Source organism: Rhinoraja longicauda, chromosome 21, assembly GCF_053455715.1.
Source record: "Rhinoraja longicauda isolate Sanriku21f chromosome 21, sRhiLon1.1, whole genome shotgun sequence".
NCBI classification, from domain to species: domain Eukaryota; kingdom Metazoa; phylum Chordata; class Chondrichthyes; order Rajiformes; family Arhynchobatidae; genus Rhinoraja; species Rhinoraja longicauda.
Window position 1 is genome coordinate 21,537,794 of NC_135973.1, and position 19,575 is coordinate 21,557,368.

Sequence of the window (19,575 nt, forward strand, 5' to 3'; positions counted from 1 at the left end):
GTTCCCCTCAGAATGCCTACTTTGAAGTTCTGCTAATGAACACTCCTGGCTCCAAATGTCACCTTTCTATGCTTTTCAGAGAAGCTGCCTGACCCGCTGAGATACTCCAGCACTGTCTTTTGTAAACCAGCATCTGCAGTCCCCTATTTACAAAGCCAAGGACTGTACTTCATAAGATTCAATTGCCTTATCAATTTGGACTGGTAATTTCAACCATGAAGATACAACTCCAGATCCTTCTATTTTTATACTGCCCACCTGTAGCTCAGTGGAAGAATTTTCATCCAAATCGGAAGGTTGTGGATGCAAGCTTAAATCCAGAGAACTGCTGCCTTAATACAGCACTGAGGGAGTCCTGTAGTGTTGTTGCTCAACTGCTGTCAGGATAATGTAAATAACCTCATTTTGAACAGCAGGGAGATACCCCTCAATCAATGCATTTTAAAAGAAAATATTAGTCATTATTAAATAGCTGTTATAGCCAAGGCTTCTATTTACAAATTATCTATCATATTTCCTAAACTGTGAAACATTTAGGAATCATAAGTGATTTTGAAATGTAATCACATCATTGATTACACTTCAAAAGTTCTTCAAGCCCCTGGGATATTCTGAAAATGGTGTAAAGGACAGCACATGAATGCATGTTCATTTTTCTTCCACAGTGCATCATGTTAAACTTATTCATATTAAATTGCATCTGCTACCTATTTGCCCATTTCACTGTCAATGTTCATTTGAGGTTTGCTTTTATCCTCATGAGTTACTGTCTTCCTAAGTTTTCCATCACACATGCAGGTACTATCACAACGTTTAAGAAACATTTGGACAGATACATCGATAGGATAGGTTTGGAAGGTTATTGGCCAAACGCAGGTGGGTGAGACTAGTGTAGATGGGGCATGTTGGTTGGCTTGGGCGAGTTGGACTGAAGGGCCTGTTTCCACGCTGTATGACTCTATGATGGACTTTGAATGTGTGCTCTTTCTACCTATCCAGGTCATTTCTGAGGGAATGTAGTAACAAATCTATAGACTGGCTCTAGCAATGGCAGGTTTGCCACTGGGAGGAGAATATAGGTCAAACAGTTCTGTATTATGTAGTTTTTGGAAGAATGAGAGATCTCATTGAAATTTTCCAAATTCTTTAAAGGCCTGGCTCATGAACATGAAACAATGCATCTACTTCCCTCAATCATTGTTGCTTGGTCCAAAAATTTCCAATATTTCGAATTATATCAGATTTGCAGTATTTAGCTTTATGATTAACTTTGAAAGCTGCTTATCAACAAAGGAGAGTGGCCAGAAAAGTGATTGCAAAGAAAAGACTGCTTTGATTACAATAAACAATTGCAATACTATAGTGTCAGGTGGTTTGTGGTTTCAGGTAGCAGACTTATTGTTAATTTCACCACAGTTGACTGATCAAAGGTATTTATTCACAAAATGCTGGAGTAACTCAGCAGGTCAGGCAGCATCTCTGTCGAGACCTGAAACGTCACCCATTCCTTCTCTCCAGAGATGCTGAGTTACTCCAGCATTTTGTGAATAAATACCTTCGATTTGTACCAGCATCAGCAGTTATTTTCTTACACAGATGACTAATGTGAGAATTCCATTGTACCACGACAACACAAATCATATCCGCCTCAGATGACAGAATTTTATTCATCCAGTGTCTGCGAAATACCGGTTCATTCTTCCATTTTCACCATTCACAAGAAATTTATTTTAGTTTTAGTTTAAATCTCAAACTAGTCTGATACCATCCTTACTTGATGCCCATACATTTTCCAACAATTGGTTATCACATACTTCTTGACCTCAGGCATACTTATTTTCAATGTTCATACTGTTGCCTTGGCTGGAAATCACACGCAATTCATTATTATAGATTGTACAATGGCAAAGTGCATCCTAGAAATAAACTAGTATTAGTCATGTACCAAAGGAGCAAGACAGAGGAAAGTTAACACATTAGACTCTAAATAATCTTGGATGAAGATGGGAGAGCATCTTTTGTTAGACATGATGGACCAATGGTGGACGTAACACCTACCTCCATTTCTTTATTTTCATATTTGTAGGCATTTTTCGTTCCTTGACTTTTCCTTCGAAGTTTTTTGAGTTCTGCTTGAGACTTTTCCAGGGAATCTAATTTAGTTCTGTGTTCTGTTTGGTACTTTTTAAGAGTTGCCTGCAAGGAAATTATTTCAACATATTAATCTGCATGCCTTGAATGGCCAATTTATTATAATATCTTGCAGGGCATTGGCAGAGAATTTAAAATAGCTGAAGTTCGAACAGGGATTCCAACCTCAACGCTGGCCTAATTCACCAAACTTAAATTCAGATAATTCATAGAGAGATACAGTGTGGAAACAGGCCTCTTTGGCCTAACTTGTCCACACCAGCTACACTCGTCCCACCTGCCAGCATTTGGTCCATATCCATCCAAACCAGTCCTATTCATGTACCTGCCCGTTTCTTAAATGTTGGGATAGAGCCTTCCATTTATTTCAACTTCAGACATAGTTATTGATGATCTTGGCTGTTGTTACCCTTTGTTTTTCCATATAAAACTATCACATCTGAGAATTAAGTTGTGTAGCACTCCAATAAACAGAAGTATTATGGCGAGTCTGGAGGCTCGTTCTTTGTTGAAGATGTTTATTGCGACAGTAATATTCGATCACAAAGTTTATATAACGAGATGACAGACAACCATTAAAACTAACTGTTCTCTTCGAAGGAATCTCTCAACTGACTCCTTTGGGCGCCAAAACCACACATGATGACGCTGTCCAATCAGCGGTCTCACTCCCTGGACCAATCCCTACGGTCGCACCCACACGTGACCCCGCTGGCCAATCTGAGGGTTCGACATCTAGGACCACTCTCTATGGTCGCTACATGACCCCCCCCAGAACCCGAGGTACGGAACCTAGCAGGGAGCCAGATTTCGCGACCAGAACGAGTAAGGAGAGGGGCAGCCGGAAGCACAGGAGCGGGGGTCCTTGACCGGGTGGAACTGCAGGAGCGGGGGGTCCTGGACCGGGTGGAACTGCAGGAGGACGGCCTCGCCGAGGCGGTTGACCGACCAGGACAGGGCTGTCCGGATCCAAGTGCGCAGGTTTAAGCCTGGACACCGAGACGAGCTCACTCCTGCCGCCCACGTCTAAGGTGAAGGTGACCGTCCCTTTACGCAAAACCTGGAACGGCCCTTCATAGACCCTCTGCAACGGGGAACGATGGGCATCCCTACGCAGAAATACAAACTCACAGTCCTTCAAGGCAGGCGGTTCGTGCACCATGAGACACCCATGACGCGAAGTCGGAACCGGAACCAGGGAACCCACGCGTGCCCGGAGTGATGCTAACACCGACGGAACTGACGGCAGCTGACCAGAGGACTCCAGCAGCAAATCTCCAGATACTCGAAGTGGCGAGCCATATATTAGTTCCGCGGACGAAGCACCGAGATCCTGCTTAGGAGCGGTCCGGATGCCCAAAAGGACCCAGGGAAGTTGGTCTACCCAGTCTGGGCCCTCCAGCCTCGCATTGAGGGACGTCTTGAGTTGTCGGTGGAACCTCTCCACGAGCCCATTAGCCTGAGGGTGATACGCCGTGGTGTGTTGCAACCGGGAGACGTACAGCTCTGCTAGCGTGGCCCAGCGGGTAGAGGTGAACTGTGGCCCCCTGTCGGTGGTGATAACAGACGGGACCCCGAAACGGGCCACCCAATGGAGGGCCAGGGCCCTGGCACAAGAGGCAGCGGAGGTATCTGACAAAGGGAAAGCCTCCGGCCACCGGGTGAACCGATCCACTACCGTGAGTAATGGGTGTAGCCCCGGGAAGAAGGTAAAGGTCCGACTAAATCCACGTGAATATGGAAAAAGCGGACCGCTGAGACCGCAAACTCTTGTACTGGGGGCTGGACATGGCGTTAGACTTTAGCGGTCTGGCAGGGAACGCAGGAGTGGGCCCAAGCAGCTACCTGCTTTCGCAGGCCATGCCACACAAACCGAGCGGCTACTAAGGCAGAGGTGGAGCGGATGGACGGGTGCGCCAGCCCGTGAATGGCATCAAATACCCGGCGCTAAAGGGAGGGTGGCACCACCGGCCTAGGACGGGGGAGGGAAACATCACACCAGACTTTTGTACCCGCAGGCCACCTGAGCCAACTTCAACCCTGAAGTGGCGGACTGGGATGCCGAGGCGGTGCCCGCCAGGAGCTGTGCCTCCGCAAGTTCCTGGGGGTCCACCTCGCAGTCTACCGCTGAAATGGGGGAAACAGCAGGCCGAGACAGGGCGTCAGCAACGGCATTAAGCTTACCCGCGACATGACGGACATCGGTGGTAAACTCAGAGATGGCAGTCAGGTGCCGCTGCTGGCGGGCCGACCATGGGTCGGACAATTTGGAAAAAGCAAAAGTTAACGGTTTATGGTCCGTAAAGGCCACAAACAGGCGGCCTTCTAGGAAATACCTAAAGTGACGGACAGCTAAGTAGAGAGCCAGGAGCTCTCGGTCAAAGGCGCTATATTTCAGCTCAGCCGAACTCAGTTGCCGGCTGAAAAACGGCAAGGGCTGCCAAAGGCCACCGACCTGCTGTTCCAAAACCCCTCCCACCGCCACGTCAGACGCATCAACCGTCAGGGCCGTGGGGGCGGAGGGGCTCGGGTGGACCAGCATGGTGGCGTCTGCCAAAGCCGCCTTAGCTGCTGCAAAGGCCGACTCCACGACCGAGGACCATACCAACTCTGCAGGTTTACCCGCGAGGCACTGGAAGAGCGGGCGCATGACCCGTGCTGCTGCCAGGACGAACCTATGGTAGAAGTTCACCATGCCCACGAACTCTTGCAGACCCTTCACTGTGGTGGGCCGCGGGAATGCACGGATGGCCTCCACCTTCTCGGGCAAAGGGGTGGCGCCGGCAGGGGTGATTCTGTGCCCTAAGAAATCGAGAGAATGGAGGCCAAATTGACACTTGGAGGGTTGGATGATGAGCCCGTGGTCTTGGAGCCGCTGGAATACAGTCCGCAAGTGGGCCAGGTGTTCCTGCTCCGAGGAGCTGGCGACTAGGATATCATCTAAATAAATGAACACAAAAGGCAAATCTCGACCAACACGGTCCATGAGTCGCTGGAAGGCCTGTGCTGCGTTCTTTAAACCGAAAGGCATGCGCAACCATTCGAACAACCCGAACGGAGTGATCGTGGCAGTTTTTGGTATGTCTTCCGGACACACAGGGATCTGGTGGTAGCCCCGCACCAAATCGATCTTGGAGAACACCACGGCACTTTCCAGCCCAGACGAGAAGTCCTGGAGGTGCGGTATGGGGTAGCGGTCGGCCGTGGTGACGGCATTGAGGCGCCGGTAATCGACGCATGGTCTCCACCCCCCAGATGCTTTGGAGACCATATGCAACGGCGAGGCCCACGGGCTGTCGGACTGACGGACAATGCCCATTTCCTCCATCTTCCTGAATTCTGCCCGTGCCACCACCAGCTTGTCGGGCGGTAACCTCCGGGCCCGAGCGAAAACGGGGGGGCCCTTGGTGCGGATGTGGTGGACCACGCCGTGCTTGGTCGAAGGGGCGTCAAAGCGTTGGACGAGCAGCTCTGGAAACTCCGCCAGGACCTCAGCATACGGGTCGGGGGCCGCGACGATGGCCTGGACAGTTGGGCTGGGAGGGGTGGCGGCTGGCGGAGCGGCGGGCTCATCGCTGCTGGCGGCTGGTCGAAGGTCGTTACCGCGGATATCGGGGACTAGTGAAAAGGCCCAGAGGAAATCTGCGCCTAGGATCGCCTGGCTGACGTCCGCGATAATGAATGGCCATTCGTACGTGCGGATACCTAAAGCCAGGGACATTATCCGCGTACCATACGTGCGGATGGGGCTGCCGTTAACCGCGATGAGGGTAGGACCTATCTTACCCGATCTGGTCTCGAGGCCGGTCGGCAGTACGATACTGACTATGGCTCCTGTGTCAACCAAAAATTCTGTGTCCGTGAATCGGTCTCGGAAGTAGAGGCGTCGGTTCTGGCCAATCGCAACCGCCTCTATGTACGATCGGCCGAGGCATTTCCCGAGAAGGTACAAGGTGAGCGGCAGTTGCGGGATTCTCCACCCCATCGTAGATGGTAATAGCACCAGCCGCGCTTGTGCGGATCCTTTTGGCGGGGTCTGGAGAATTGGCGAGAGACTCGGCGCCATCTTTATGCCGCTGTGGCGCGGCCGCTGATGTCGAGACCTTGTTGATTGAACTGCTTCTTTTTGATTTGGACGCCATTAGCGCATCGGCTTTTTCTGCATATGCCACGGGGTCCTTAAAAGAACAATCCGTGAGCATGAGTTTGACATCTTCGGGAAACTTCTCTCGGAATGCCTGCTCGAACATGAGGCGATCCGTGTGTTCACCTGCTAGCGCTAACATTTCAGCCATGAGAACGGACGGCAGCCGATCTCCGAGATCCGGTAGGTGCATAAGCCTCTTAGCTCGGTCATGCCTACTGAATCCGAAGGTTCGTAATAACAGTGCCTTCATGGCCTCGTACTTGTCTTCTGCGGGAGGGTTGACGATGAACCGCATCACCCGTGCGGTCGTCTCCGGCGGTAGAGCGCTGACGAGTTAGTAGTATTTTGTCGCGTCTGCCGAGATGTTTCTTAAGTGAAACTGGGCTTCGGTATGGACAAACCAAGATTGTGGTTGATGTGCCCAAAACGACGGAAGGTGAACGCTGACCGTGCTTAGCTCCGGTGCGCCGGGCATAGAAGCCAAAAACGAGGCGTCTTGTTCACTCATGGTAGGTGATCGGCTGGATCACGTCGGGGTCACCAATATGGCGAGTCTGGAGGCTCGTTCTTTGTTGAAGAAGTTTATTGCGACAGCAATATTCGATCACAAAGTTTACATAACGAGATGACAGACAACCATTAAAACTAACTGTTCTCTTCGAAGGAGTCTCTCAACTGACTCCTTTGGGCGCCAAAACCACACGTGACGACGCTGTCCAATCAGCGGTCTCACTCCCTGGACCAATCCCTATGGTCGCACCCACACGTGACCCCGCTGGCCAATCTGAGGGTTCGACATCTAGGACCACTCTCTATGGTCGCTACAGTATCTTCCTTTTTTAAAAGAGGACTAGCCTGAGTGGACCCGTTGGGCCCAAACCTCTCCTGCATTGGTCTAGCATCCTCTCCCCCCTTCCCCCTCATCCACTCCATCCCCCCTCACCCCCCTCCCTCCCACTCCATCCCCCCTCCTCTCCTCCCGCCACCCTCACCCACTCCATCCTCCCTCAACCCCCCTTAAAACTCCCCCAAACCTCTCCTGCATTGGTCTAGCACCCTCTCCATCCCCCCTACCCCTCACCCCCACATCCCCCCTCAACCCCCCTTATCCCCTCCTCCGCTCCAGTCACCCACTCCATCCCCCCTTATCCCCCTCCTGCATTAGTCTAGCACCCTCCCCTCCCCCACTCCCCCCTTTCCCTCCCCTCTCCACTCCCCCCTCCCACCCCAATCCCCTCAACCCCCTTTACCCCCCCTCTCCCATTCACCCACTGCATCCCCCCTCAACCCCCCTCCACCCCCCTCCTCCACTCCCGCACCCACTCCACATCCCTTCTCAACCCCCCTTAAAACTCCCCCAAACCTCTCCTGCAATGGTCTAGCACCCTCCCCTACTCCCCCCCCTTCTCTTCCCCCCACTCACCCACTCCATTCCCCCCTCAGCCCCCCTCACCCACTGCATCCCCTTTCAATACCCCTTATCTACCCCTCTTCCCCAACCAGTCACCCACTCCACCCCCCCCTCAACCCCCCTTAAAACTCCCCCGGCACTGGGGGTGGACGAGGGGGGAGAGGAAAGGGGAGAGGGAGCCACTCACCTCCCAGGCGGCCATCGCGTCCATCAGCAGCAGGAGAGCTCTCCTCACCCCCCCCCATTGGCCGCCACTCGGGTGGGGGTGGGTCCCGCCCCCCCTCCGAGTGGCAACCTTCCCCCAACTGCGCACGCACGTATTCGGCAGCCATCTTACGTAAGTATTAGATCAACGGGCCCCAATTGCGCATGTGCGGACCCGTTGGGTTCCCATTGTGACGTCAGGTAGCCAATTATAATAATAATAATAATAATATTCATTTATTGTCATTGCAACGAGTACAACGAAATTAAAAAATAGCCAATCCTGACGGTGCGTACAAACATATATGCAATAAATGCAAAAACAAATAAATACATAAATACAATTAAATACAATTATATTAAGTACAAGATTTTTTAACGGTGTTGCCTAGTGCAAAGGTAGTGTTCAGTTCTCGTATGGCCCTGGGGTAAAAACTGTTCTTAAGTCTGTTTGTTCGGGATTTGATCGACCTGAAACGTTGACCAGAGGGCAGATGAACAAACAGACGGTGGCCGGGGTGGGATGGATCTTTTATTATTTTGCCTGCTCTACTGAGGCAGCGTAGGCTGAACAGGTGCTCCAGGGAGGGCAGTGAGCAGCCGATGATCTTCTGGACCGTCGTGATGACCCTCTGAAGGGCCTTCCTGTCCTTTTCTGAGCAGCTGGCATACCATGTGGTTATACAGTATGCCAGCACACTCTCGATGGAGCAGCGATAGAAGGACAACATGAGCTTCTCCTGCAGGTTGGTTTTCCTGAGGATCCTCAGGAAGTGGAGTCTCTGCTGTGCCTTCTTTACTGTGGTGATGGTGTTGGTAGACCAGGTAAGATCCTCTGCGATGTGCGTACCCAGGAACCTGAAAGCTGGTACCCTTTCCACACAGACCCCATTGATGTAGAGTGGGTCGTAGTCTACACTGGTTTTTCTAAAGTCAATTATAAGTTCCTTTGTTTTGGAGGAGTTCAGGACCAGATTGTTCACTGAACACCATGCTGCCAGCCTTTGGATTTCATCCCTATAGGCTGTCTCATCTCCTTCTGAGATGAGTCCAACCACAGTCGTGTCATCCGCGAACTTGATGATGGTGTTGGTGGGATGGGTGGGGGCGCAGTCGTGAGTGTAGAGGGAGTAAAGGATGGGGCTCAACACACAGCCCTGTGGTGAGCCGGTGCTCAGTGTAATGGTGGAGGAGAGGTGAGGGCCTATTTTGACGGTCTGGGGGCGGTTGGTCAGGAAGTCCTTGATCCATTTGCAGATGGTTTGGGAAAATCCAAGGTCGGAAAGTTTGGTGACCAGTCTGCTCGGGATGACCGTGTTAAAGGCAGAGCTGAAGTCGAGGAAGAGCATCCTCACATAGCTCCCCTGGTGTTCAAGGTGGGTCAGTGCAGTGTGAAGAGCAGTGTCGATGGCATCCCCTGTAGACCTATTTGCTCTGTAGGCAAACTGGTGTGGGTCGAAGGTGGGTGGGAGGCTGGCTTTGATGTGCTGCAGGACCAGTCTCTCGAAGCACTTTGTGATGACCGGTGTGAGTGCTACCGGACGGTAGTCGTTAAGACCGCTGATGACAGACTTTTTCGGCAGTGGGATGATTGTGGCGGACTTCAGGCAGGGAGGGATGGTGGATTTTAAAAGGGACAGGTTGAAGATTTTTGTGAAGACCTCAGATAATTGGTCTGCACATTCCCTCAGCACTCTGCCCGTCACACCATCGGGGCCTGCAGCTTTCCTGGGATTCACTGCTCTGAGCACGCGCTTAACATCATACTCCTGCACAGTGAAGGTGTTGCTGTCAGGTGCTGGAGAGGGTGTTATGTCTGCCACTGTAGCTTTCACCTCGAAACGAGCAAAGAAACAGTTAAGTTCCTCTGCCAGCGAGGCGTCGCCGTCGGCAGTCGTGCGGTTGCTGGTCTTGTAGTTGGTGATGTGCTGGATGCCTTGCCATACCCGCCGTGGGTCATTGTTGGAAAAGTGGTCCTCAATCTTCCTCTTGTAGGACGCTTTGGCATCCTTGATGCCTCTCTTCAGGTTGGTTCTAGCAGCACTGTATAGAGCTCTATCACTAGACCTGAAGGCGGTGTTACGGTCCTTGAGGAGAGACCTGACATCCTTTGTCATCCAGGGTTTTTGATTGGGATACAACCGGATGCGTTTGTCGACGGTGACATTGTCAACACAGTTTTGGATGTAGCAAAGTACAGTTGATGTGTACTCCTCCAAGTCCTGATCCTCAAAAATATCCCAGTTGGTCCTTTCGAAGCAATCCTGCAGCTGCGAGGAAGCTCCTTCAGGCCATGTCTTAACAGTCTTTATGGTGACTGGAGCTTTCCTCCTGAGTGGGGTGTATGCTGGAGTTAGGAATATGGACAGGTGATCTGACTGCCCCAGGTGTGGTAGTGGTGCTGACCTGAAACCCTTCTTAATATTTGAGTAAACCTTGTCTAGTGTGTTTTTCCCCCTGGTAGCACATCTTATGTGTTGTTCAAGTTTCGGGAGAACTGACTTTAGGTCTGCATGGTTGAAGTCCCCGGCTATGATGTGGGCTGCTTCTGGATATGTGCTCTGTTGTGAGTTTATTGCACCGAGCAGGTAGCCTAAAGCTGTGCTAGCGTTAGCATTCGGTGGGATGTAGACTGCTGTTACTATAACCCCTGTAAATTCGCGAGGAAGGTAAAAAGGCCTGCATTTAACTGTTAGGGACTCCAGATCAGGAGAACAGTGGCTATCTATGATTTGGATGTTAGTGCACCAGCTGTTGTGCACGTAAATGCGCCGGACCCCACTTGCCAGGGAAGTGCAGGCTGAGAGATCAGCTCTGCATCCATTTGGAAAATCAAGGACTTATTAGGGATAGTTAGCATTGCCTTGGTAATAAGAAATAACATGTCACAAAATTTGATTGTCAAGGTCCCATGTGGTAGACCAGTCGGAAAGGTTAGATCACCTGGGATCCAGAACGAGTTAGCCAAGGATCGAGAACAATTAGGAAAGTCGGCAAAGAAATGGCAATGGCATTTAACTTGAACGTGCAAAATCATGCATTTTGGGGATTTAAATTAGGGCAAACTTGCGCAATGGCAGGGGCCTGAGAAGTGTTGCAGGGAGAAACACCTGGGGCACAACTACATGGTTCCCTGAAAGTACCAGGTAGAAAAGGAGGTGAATAAATTAAATTACATGCTTGCCCTCATCAAATGGGGCATTGGGTACAAGTGTTAGGACATCATGTTATAGTTGTGAAAGACATTAATGAGACCATACATGGAATATTGTATACAGATATTGGAAGGGCATAATAAAGCTTGAGGAATGCAAAAAGTATACTAAGGTTGTTGCTGGGACTGAAGAGTTGGAGTTACAAGGAGATACTGGGTAGCCTGGGATTGTTTTCCCTCGATTAAAGGAAGTGGGGGGGGGGGGGGGGGGGGGGGGTGCTTATAGAAGTTTGTAAAATCATGAGAGACATAAATAAACTAGATGGCCAGTCTCCAAAGATAGGTGAGCCGAATACTAAAACCATGGGTTTAAGATGAGAGGGGAAAGATTAACAGGGAACCTGACAGACAGGTTTTTCACATGAAGGGTGGTGTGCGTATGGAATGAACTGCTCGAGGAAGTTGCAGAGGTGGTATGTTTACAATGTTTAAAAAGATATTTGGACAGTTTTATGGATAGGAAAGGCTTAGAGGGATTTGCAGGCAAGTGAGACTAGTTCAGGAAGGCACTTTGGTCAGCATGGACAGGCTTGCCTGAAGGACCTGTTTCCAAGCAGTATAATTCCACAACTGACATCATTTTTAGTTGTGCAAGATCCCAAGTGTTCACAATGAGTTGGATATTAATTATGTAAACTGCATCTGTGCTTAATCAACAAATAATCAGCTGTTGTGCAATTTCCAATTAAATAGATTCGGTACTTGCATTCATGTACTTCATATCTTGATCCGTTTTTTTCTCCAATTCACCGATTATGTCTTTGTGAAATTTCCTAAACTTCAAGATGAAAACGATATTTTTAATAAGAAACTACATTTTAATAAGAAACTACAACAGAAGAAAGAAAATTACTTAAATAATGCCCAAATATATCTTGGCCTAGAAATTCAAGTGCACTGAATTTAGATGAAAGATGGGGAGAGACGATGGGAATTAACAGTGAAAAGGCAAGAGGCTGGTGTGAGGAGTTGTCATCTTCATGGTAAAGAATTTGAAGCAATTGGATTGTGAGGCCAGGATTTGAGAGGTCAGTACTGTGGTTGGAGGGGATGTAAAAAATATGAAAGATAAGAATATGAAAGTAGCGATGGATCCTCTTGGGATATTGTTTTCCATATTGAACCAAATGTAAAGAGAATGATCAAACAAGGTCCAAAACCAATTTTCAATTACAATATACTATAACTATACTATGTAATTGAGTTCATGAATTTCTTCTTCTCTTGAAGATGAATGTAAATTATCTAATAAATTGATTTGGGATCTTTTAAATAAGTGCTGATTCTACGCATGCTTAAAAACTATTTTGCCTTCCACTCAAGATCCACTAATGTTTTATTGTTTTTTTTTAATGAAACATAAACATACTGCTCTCAAGGAGTTCTCAAAATAATTTTGCAACTAGACAAAAAGCAATATTTTAGGCTTAACTTGATTCAAATGCAATCGTTTTAAAAACGCTAAGGAATAACTGCAACAACTAAAGTCTTTCCAATTTAGGTCTGAGATCATTAATCAAGTGTCAAGAGTGTTTTATTGTCATATGTTTCAGATAGAACAATGAAATTTTTACTTGCTGCAGCACAACAGAATATGTAAACATAGTGCACTGTAAACAATATGAGAGCAAAAAAAGGTTCAGTGTGTATATATACACACACATACTCACAAGTACACACACACACACACACACACACACACTCAAAAAATAAACAATAATAGTGCTATGGCGAGTCCGAGACTTGTAGTTGTAGATGAAGTTTATTGCAACCGCAATACACGAATACAGAATCAAAACAACAAGTCGCAGGACAACCAATATAAACTTACTGTTTTCCTTGAAGACTCAGACGAACTAACTAAATCGGGCGCCAAACGCACCCATGACATCGCTGACCAATCAGCGATGTCCTTCCCTGGACCAATCCCCATGGTCGCGTTCCCACGTGACCTCGCTGGCCAATCCGAGGGTTCGACGACCTAGACCATTCTCCATGGTCGCTACATGACCCCCCCCAGAACCCGAGGTGCGGAACCTAGCTGGGAGCCTGATTTCGTGACCACAACGAGTACGGAGAGGGACAGCCTGAACCACAGGAGCCGGAGGTTCCGGACTTGGTGGAACAGCCGGAACGAGAGGTTCTGGAGGAACTACCGGCACGGGGGGCTCTGGAGGAACTGCCGAAACGGGAGGTCCTGAAGGAACTGTCAGAACGGGGGTTTCTGGACTGGGCGGAACTAACGGAGGTCGGCCTCTCCGAGGGGTTTGACCGACCAAAACTGGTTGATCCGGGTCCAAATGGGCAGGTTTGAGCCAGGACACCGAGACTAGTTCGCTCTTGCCGCCCATGTCTAAGGTGAAAGTAGCCGTTCCCTTACGTAACACCCGGAACGGCCCTTGATAGACCCTCTGCAACGGGGCGCGATGGGCATCCTTACGCAGAAAAACAAACTCACAGTCTTTCAGGGCAGCCGGTTCATGCACCATGGAACACCCATGGCGTGAAGTCGGCACTGGAGCCAGGGAGCCCACCCGTTCCCGGAGAGATGCTAACGCTGATGGGACCGAAGGGAGCAGGGCTGAAGGGTCCGAAAAAAGGTCTCCGGGTACTCGAAGTGTCGAGCCATATACTAGCTCTGCAGACGACGCACCGAGATCTGGCTTAGGAGCAGTCCGGATGCCCAAAAGAACCCAAGGGAGTTGGTCCACCCAGTCCGGGCCTTCAAGCCTTGCACTGAGGGACGCCTTAAGTTGGCGGTGGAACCTTTCTACGAGTCCATTTGCCTGGGGGTGATATGCAGTTGTGGGTTGTAACTTGGACCCGTACAGTTCCGCCAGCGCGGCCCAGAGGGACGAAGTGAACTGTGGTCCTCTGTCAGTGGTAATAACTGCCGGGACCCCAAAACGAGCTACCCAATGGAGGGCCAAAGTCCTAGCACAAGACGCTGACGAGATATCAAACAATGGGAAAGCCTCTGGCCACCGGGTGAACCGATCCACCACCGTGAGGAGGTGGGTGTAGCCCTGGGAGGAAGGCAAAGGTCCGACCAAATCCACGTGGATGTGAAAAAAACGAAAGGCCGTGACCTCGAAATCCTGTACGGGGGGCTGGACGTGGCGCTGGACTTTAGCGGTCTGACAGGGCACGCAGGAACGTGCCCACCCCGCTACCTGTTTTCTCAGGCCATGCCAGACAAACCTCGCTGCTACCAAGGCAGAGGTGGAGCGGATGGACGGGTGCGCCAACCCATGAATGGCATCGAAAACTCGGCGCTGAAGGGAAGGCGGCACTACCGGCCTGGGACGAGGAAGAGAAATATCGCACCAGACTTTCGTGCCCTCCGACCCACAAGCCACCTGAGCCAACTTTAATCCCGAAGTGGTGGACCGGTAAGCCGAAACGGTATCCGCCAGAAGCTGCGCCTCCGCGAGCTCCTGGGGATCCACCTCGCAGTCCACCGCCGAAATAGGGGGAAAAGCAGGTCTAGACAGGGCGTCAGCAACGGCATTAAGCTTACCCGCGATATGACGGACATCTGTTGTAAATTCGGAGATAGCAGTCAGGTGCCGCTGCTGGCGGGCCGACCATGGGTCAGACAATTTCAAAAACGCAAATGTTAATGGCTTGTGGTCCGTAAATGCCACAAATGGGCGGCCCTCGAGGAAATACCTAAAATGACGGACAGCTAAATAGAGAGCTAGAAGCTCTCGGTCAAATGCACTATATTTCAGCTCGGCCGAATTTAGTTGCCGGCTGAAAAAGGCTAAAGGCTGCCAATGGCCACCAACCTGCTGCTCCAGAACCCCACCCACCGCCACGTCAGAGGCGTCAACCGTCAGGGCCGTGGGGGCGGAGGGGCTCGGATGGACCAACATGGTGGCGTCTGCCAGGGCTGCCTTAGCTGCCGTAAAAGCCGACTCTGCGGCCGGGGACCACAACAACTCTACCGGGTTCCCTGCAAGGCATTGGAAAAGCGGGCGCAGGACTCGCGCCGCTGCCGGAACGAATCTATGGTAGAAATTAACCATACCGACGAACTCCTGCAGCCCTTTTACAGTGGTGGGCCTGGGAAAGGCCCGGATGGCTTCCACCTTCTCGGGTAAAGGGGCGGCACCGGCAGGAGTAATTCTGTGCCCTAGAAAATCAAGGGCAGGCAGGCCGAATTGACATTTGGAGGGTTGGATAATGAGCCCGTGGTCTTGGAGCCGCTGGAACACGGTCCTCAAATGGGCCTGGTGTTCCAGCACGGAGGGGCTGGCTATCAGGATGTCGTCTAGATAAATAAACAAAAAGGGTAAACCCCGGCCCACGCGGTCCATCAGTCGCTGGAAAGCCTGTGCCGCGTTCTTTAAACCGAAAGGCATACGCAACCATTCAAACAACCCGAACGGAGTTATAGTTGCAGTTTTTTGTATGTCCTCCGGTCGCACCGGAATCTGATGATATCCTCGCACCAAATCGATTTTGGAAAACACTACCGCACCTTCCAGCCCAGATGAAAAGTCCTGTAGGTGCGGTATGGGGTAGCGATCAGCCGTGGTGACAGCATTGAGACGCCGATAATCGCCACATGGCCTCCACCCCCCAGATGCCTTGGAGACCATGTGTAACGGCGAGGCCCACGGGCTGTCAGACTGACGGACAATTCCCATTTCCTCCATCTTCCTGAACTCCTCCTTTGCCACCACCAGTTTGTCTGGCGGCAGTCTCCTGGCCCGAGCGAAAACGGGAGGGCCTTCGGTGCGGATATGATGGACCACACCGTGTTTAGCCGAAGGTGCGTCGAAACGTTGAACGAGCAGCTCTGGGAACTCGGCCAGAATCGCAGCATACGAGTCGGGGGCCGCGACGACGGCCTGGACAGTAGGGCTGAGCGAGGAGGCGATTGTCGGAGCAACGTGCTCGTCTTCGGCGGAAGGTCGGAGGTCGTTACCGCGGACATCAGGAACCAGTGAAAAAGCCCAGAGAAAATCTGCGCCCAGGATCGCTTGTTTGACGTCGGCTATGATGAATGGCCATTCGTACGTGCGGAGGCCTAAACCCAGGGACATTTTCCGTGTACCGAAAGTGCGAATTGGGCTGCCGTTCACCGCGATGAGGGTGGGACCTGTCTTACCCGATCTGGTTTCGAGGTCGGTCGGCGGCACTATGCTGACGATGGCTCCCGTGTCTACCAAAAATTCTGTGTCCGTGAATCGATCATGGACATAGAGGCGCCGGTTCTGGCCAATCGTAACTGCCCCTATGTACGATCGGCCGAGGCATTTCCCGCGAAGGTACAAGGCAAACGGCAGTTGCGGGATTCGTTACCCCATCGTAGGTGATAATAGCACCAGCCGCGCTTGTGCGGATCTTTTTGGCGGGCTTTCGGAGAATTGGCGGGAGACGTGGCGCCATCTTGCCGTCGCTGTGGCGTGGTCACCGATGTCGAGACTTTGTTGATGGAATCCCCTGCCTTGTTTTTTCCCGCTATGAGCGCGTCCGCTTTCGCTGCATATGCTTCAGGGTCCTTAAAAGAACAATCCGTAAGCAGCAATCGGACATCCTCGGGGAGTTTTTCGCGGAATGCCTGCTCAAACATCGGGCAATCCGTATGCTCACCGGCTAGCACCATCATTTCGGCCATGAGGACGGAAGGCAGTTTGTCTCCAAGCTCCGGTAGGTGCAGAAGTTTTGCCGCACCACCATGCTTTTTTAACCCGAAGGTCCGCAGTAATACCTTCTTCATGGTTTCATACTTGTCTTCCGCAGGTGAATTTATTATGAACCGCATCACGCGCTTGGTTGTGTCCGGCGATAGCGCGCTGACGAGGTAGAAATACTTCGTGGAATCATCCGACACCTTCTTTATATGGAATTGGGCCTCGGCGTGGATAAACCAAGCTTGCGGTGCGTACGTCCAAAATAACGGAAGATGAACGTCCGCCGCGCTTGACTCCGGTGTGCCCTGCTCAGTCATCGTCAACGAGGCGTCGGGTTTTTCTCAGTCGGTGATCGTCCAGATCACGTTCGGGGTCACCAATATGGCGAGTCCGAGACTTGTAGTTGTAGATGAAGTTTATTGCAACCGCAATACACGAATACAGAATCAAAACAACAAGTCGCAGGACAACCAATATAAACTTACTGTCTTCCTTGAAGACTCAGACGAACTAACTAAATCGGGCGCCAAACGCACCCATGACATCGCTGACCAATCAGCGATGTCCTTCCCTGGACCAATCCCCATGGTCGCGTTCCCACGTGACCTCGCTGGCCAATCCGAGGGTTCGACGACCTAGACCATTCTCCATGGTCGCTACAGTGCCATAATAATAATGATAATGTCTATTGTAGTTCAGAGCTTATTTGAGGTTATAGTCTTTAATAGCCTGATGGCTGTAGGGAAGAAGCTGTTCCTGAACCTGGACGTTGCCTTCTTCCCGATGAGTGTGTGGTCAGGATGGTGTGGGTCTCTGATGATGCTGGCTGCCTTTTTGAGGCAGCAACTCCGATAAATTCCTTTGATGGTGGGGAGGTCAGAGTCGGTGATGGACTGGGCAGTGTTCACAACTTTTTGCAGTGTTTTCCGCTCCTGGACATTCAAGTTGCCGAACCAGGCCATGATGCAGCCAGTCAATATGCTCTCTACTGTACACCTGTAGAAGTTCAAGAGAATCCTCTTTGTCATACCGAATCTCCGTAATCTTCTCAGGAAGTAGAAGCATTGATGTGCTTTGTTTATAATTGCATCAGTGTGCTGGGTCCAAGAAAGATCTTCGGAAATACGCACGCCCAGGAATGTGAAGACTTTGACTCTCTCCACCATTGTCCCGTTGATATAAACAGGATTGTGGGTCCTCATCCTTCCACTTCCAAAGTCCATAATCAGTTCATTGGTTTTATTGATATTGAGAGCCAGGTTGTTGTGTGGCACTATTTGGTCAATCGGTCGATCTCACTTCTATACTCTGACTCATCACCATCTGTAATTCGTCCAACAACGGTGGTGCCGTCGGCGAACTTGAAGATGGAGTTCACACCATGTCCGGCTACGCAGTCATGAGTATAGAGTGAGTAGGGCAGGGGGGCTGAACACAGCCTTGAGGTGCTCTCGTACTGATTGTTAATGAGGAAGAAATATTTCTGCCAATTCGAACAGACTGTGGTCTGTGGATGAGGAAGTCGAGGATCCAAAGTGTTTAAATGATTAATGGAGGTCACTCATGCCAATGCCATGAGGTGACCTATTGAGGTTCCTCATGGCAGTGTCCTCAGCCCATTCATCTTCAGCTGCTTCAATGATGACCTCCCAAGGGTTTGCTGATGAGTGCACAATGTTCAATTCCCTTCACAACTCACAGTAAAGGAAGCAGTCAATGCTTGCATGCAGCAGGATCTAAACAACATTCATGCACGAGCTGATGACTGGCAAATATCGTTCGTACCACAAAGGCGCCAGGTAATGATCTTCTCCAAGAGAGCGTCTACTCAAATCTCCTTGACATTCAATGGTATTATCGTTGTCCACACTCCCCACCCATCAAAACCAAGGAGTAGGGTGTGGGAGCATGGAAGAAAACAGAAAGGACATCATTTATGAAAACTCAACCAGATCGTGGCTAAAAGAGCAGGGATGAAGCTTGACATCCTCAGTGAGTGGCTCACCTCCTGATATCCCAACACCTTCCACTATATTTAAGGCAAAAGTCAGAGGCACAATATAAAATAACCTGTACTTGCCTGGCTGAATGCAACTCTAATAACTTTAAAGAAGCTTGATACCACCCAAGACAAAGCTGTCAACTTGATAAGCACCTCATCCGCCATCTTAACCATTCATTTCCACCACTGGCACACATGACTGCAGTGTATACCATCTGACGTAGGCTCTCCCATTAGTACCTGACAAACCTGTGACATCACCCCCCAACGCAAGGGCAGCTAGTTCACAGGAACAACACTACCTTCAACTTAACTGGGTCCAAATTCTGGAACTTCTTACCAAATATCACAATCGGAATACCTCATTTAAGAGATTGCAGAGACTCAGGCGTTGATGGGCAATTAGAAAGGACATGTTTCCTTTCAAGGCATGTGAAAAAATTAGAGAATTGAGGAAAAATATTTTTGCAGTGGTGGTGGTCTGGTGATGAGTACTTGGTGATGTAACCAAGAGTGGTAGAGCTGGGAAAAACATTTAATCCAAATGGCCAGCATGATCATTTGGCATGAATGAATAGCAACTTTGTACCATTTTGTACCACAATTTAATTTGTATTTAAATTTTATCCCTCAGGTTTATAATCTTGCATAAGATTAAAAAGGAAAAACAATTTGAAACTATTTTGAAAAGCAGTGTTTAACTTATACATACATTATCTTCCATTTCTAAGTTGAGTTTCTTGTGAACGTTTGAAATTTCCATTAAGACTTGTCCTATGGGAAGAAACAGAAAATAGGTTT

At 50.0% G+C, this 19,575-nt stretch overlaps 1 protein-coding gene across 2 annotated transcripts in view; it reads right to left on the reverse strand.

Moving 5' to 3' along the window:
* Positions 1-19,575, reverse strand: part of baiap2l1a (BAR/IMD domain containing adaptor protein 2 like 1a) — a 98,226-nt gene that overhangs the window by 42,152 nt on the left and 36,499 nt on the right. For both annotated transcript variants that reach the window (XM_078418084.1, XM_078418083.1), the window contains exons 4-6: positions 19,487-19,548; positions 11,834-11,905; positions 2,059-2,196 (exon numbers count right to left, since the gene is read on the reverse strand). In XM_078418084.1, the coding sequence (XP_078274210.1) occupies positions 2,059-2,196; positions 11,834-11,905; positions 19,487-19,548 (272 nt within the window). The remainder of the gene's footprint in view (positions 1-2,058; positions 2,197-11,833; positions 11,906-19,486; positions 19,549-19,575) is intronic.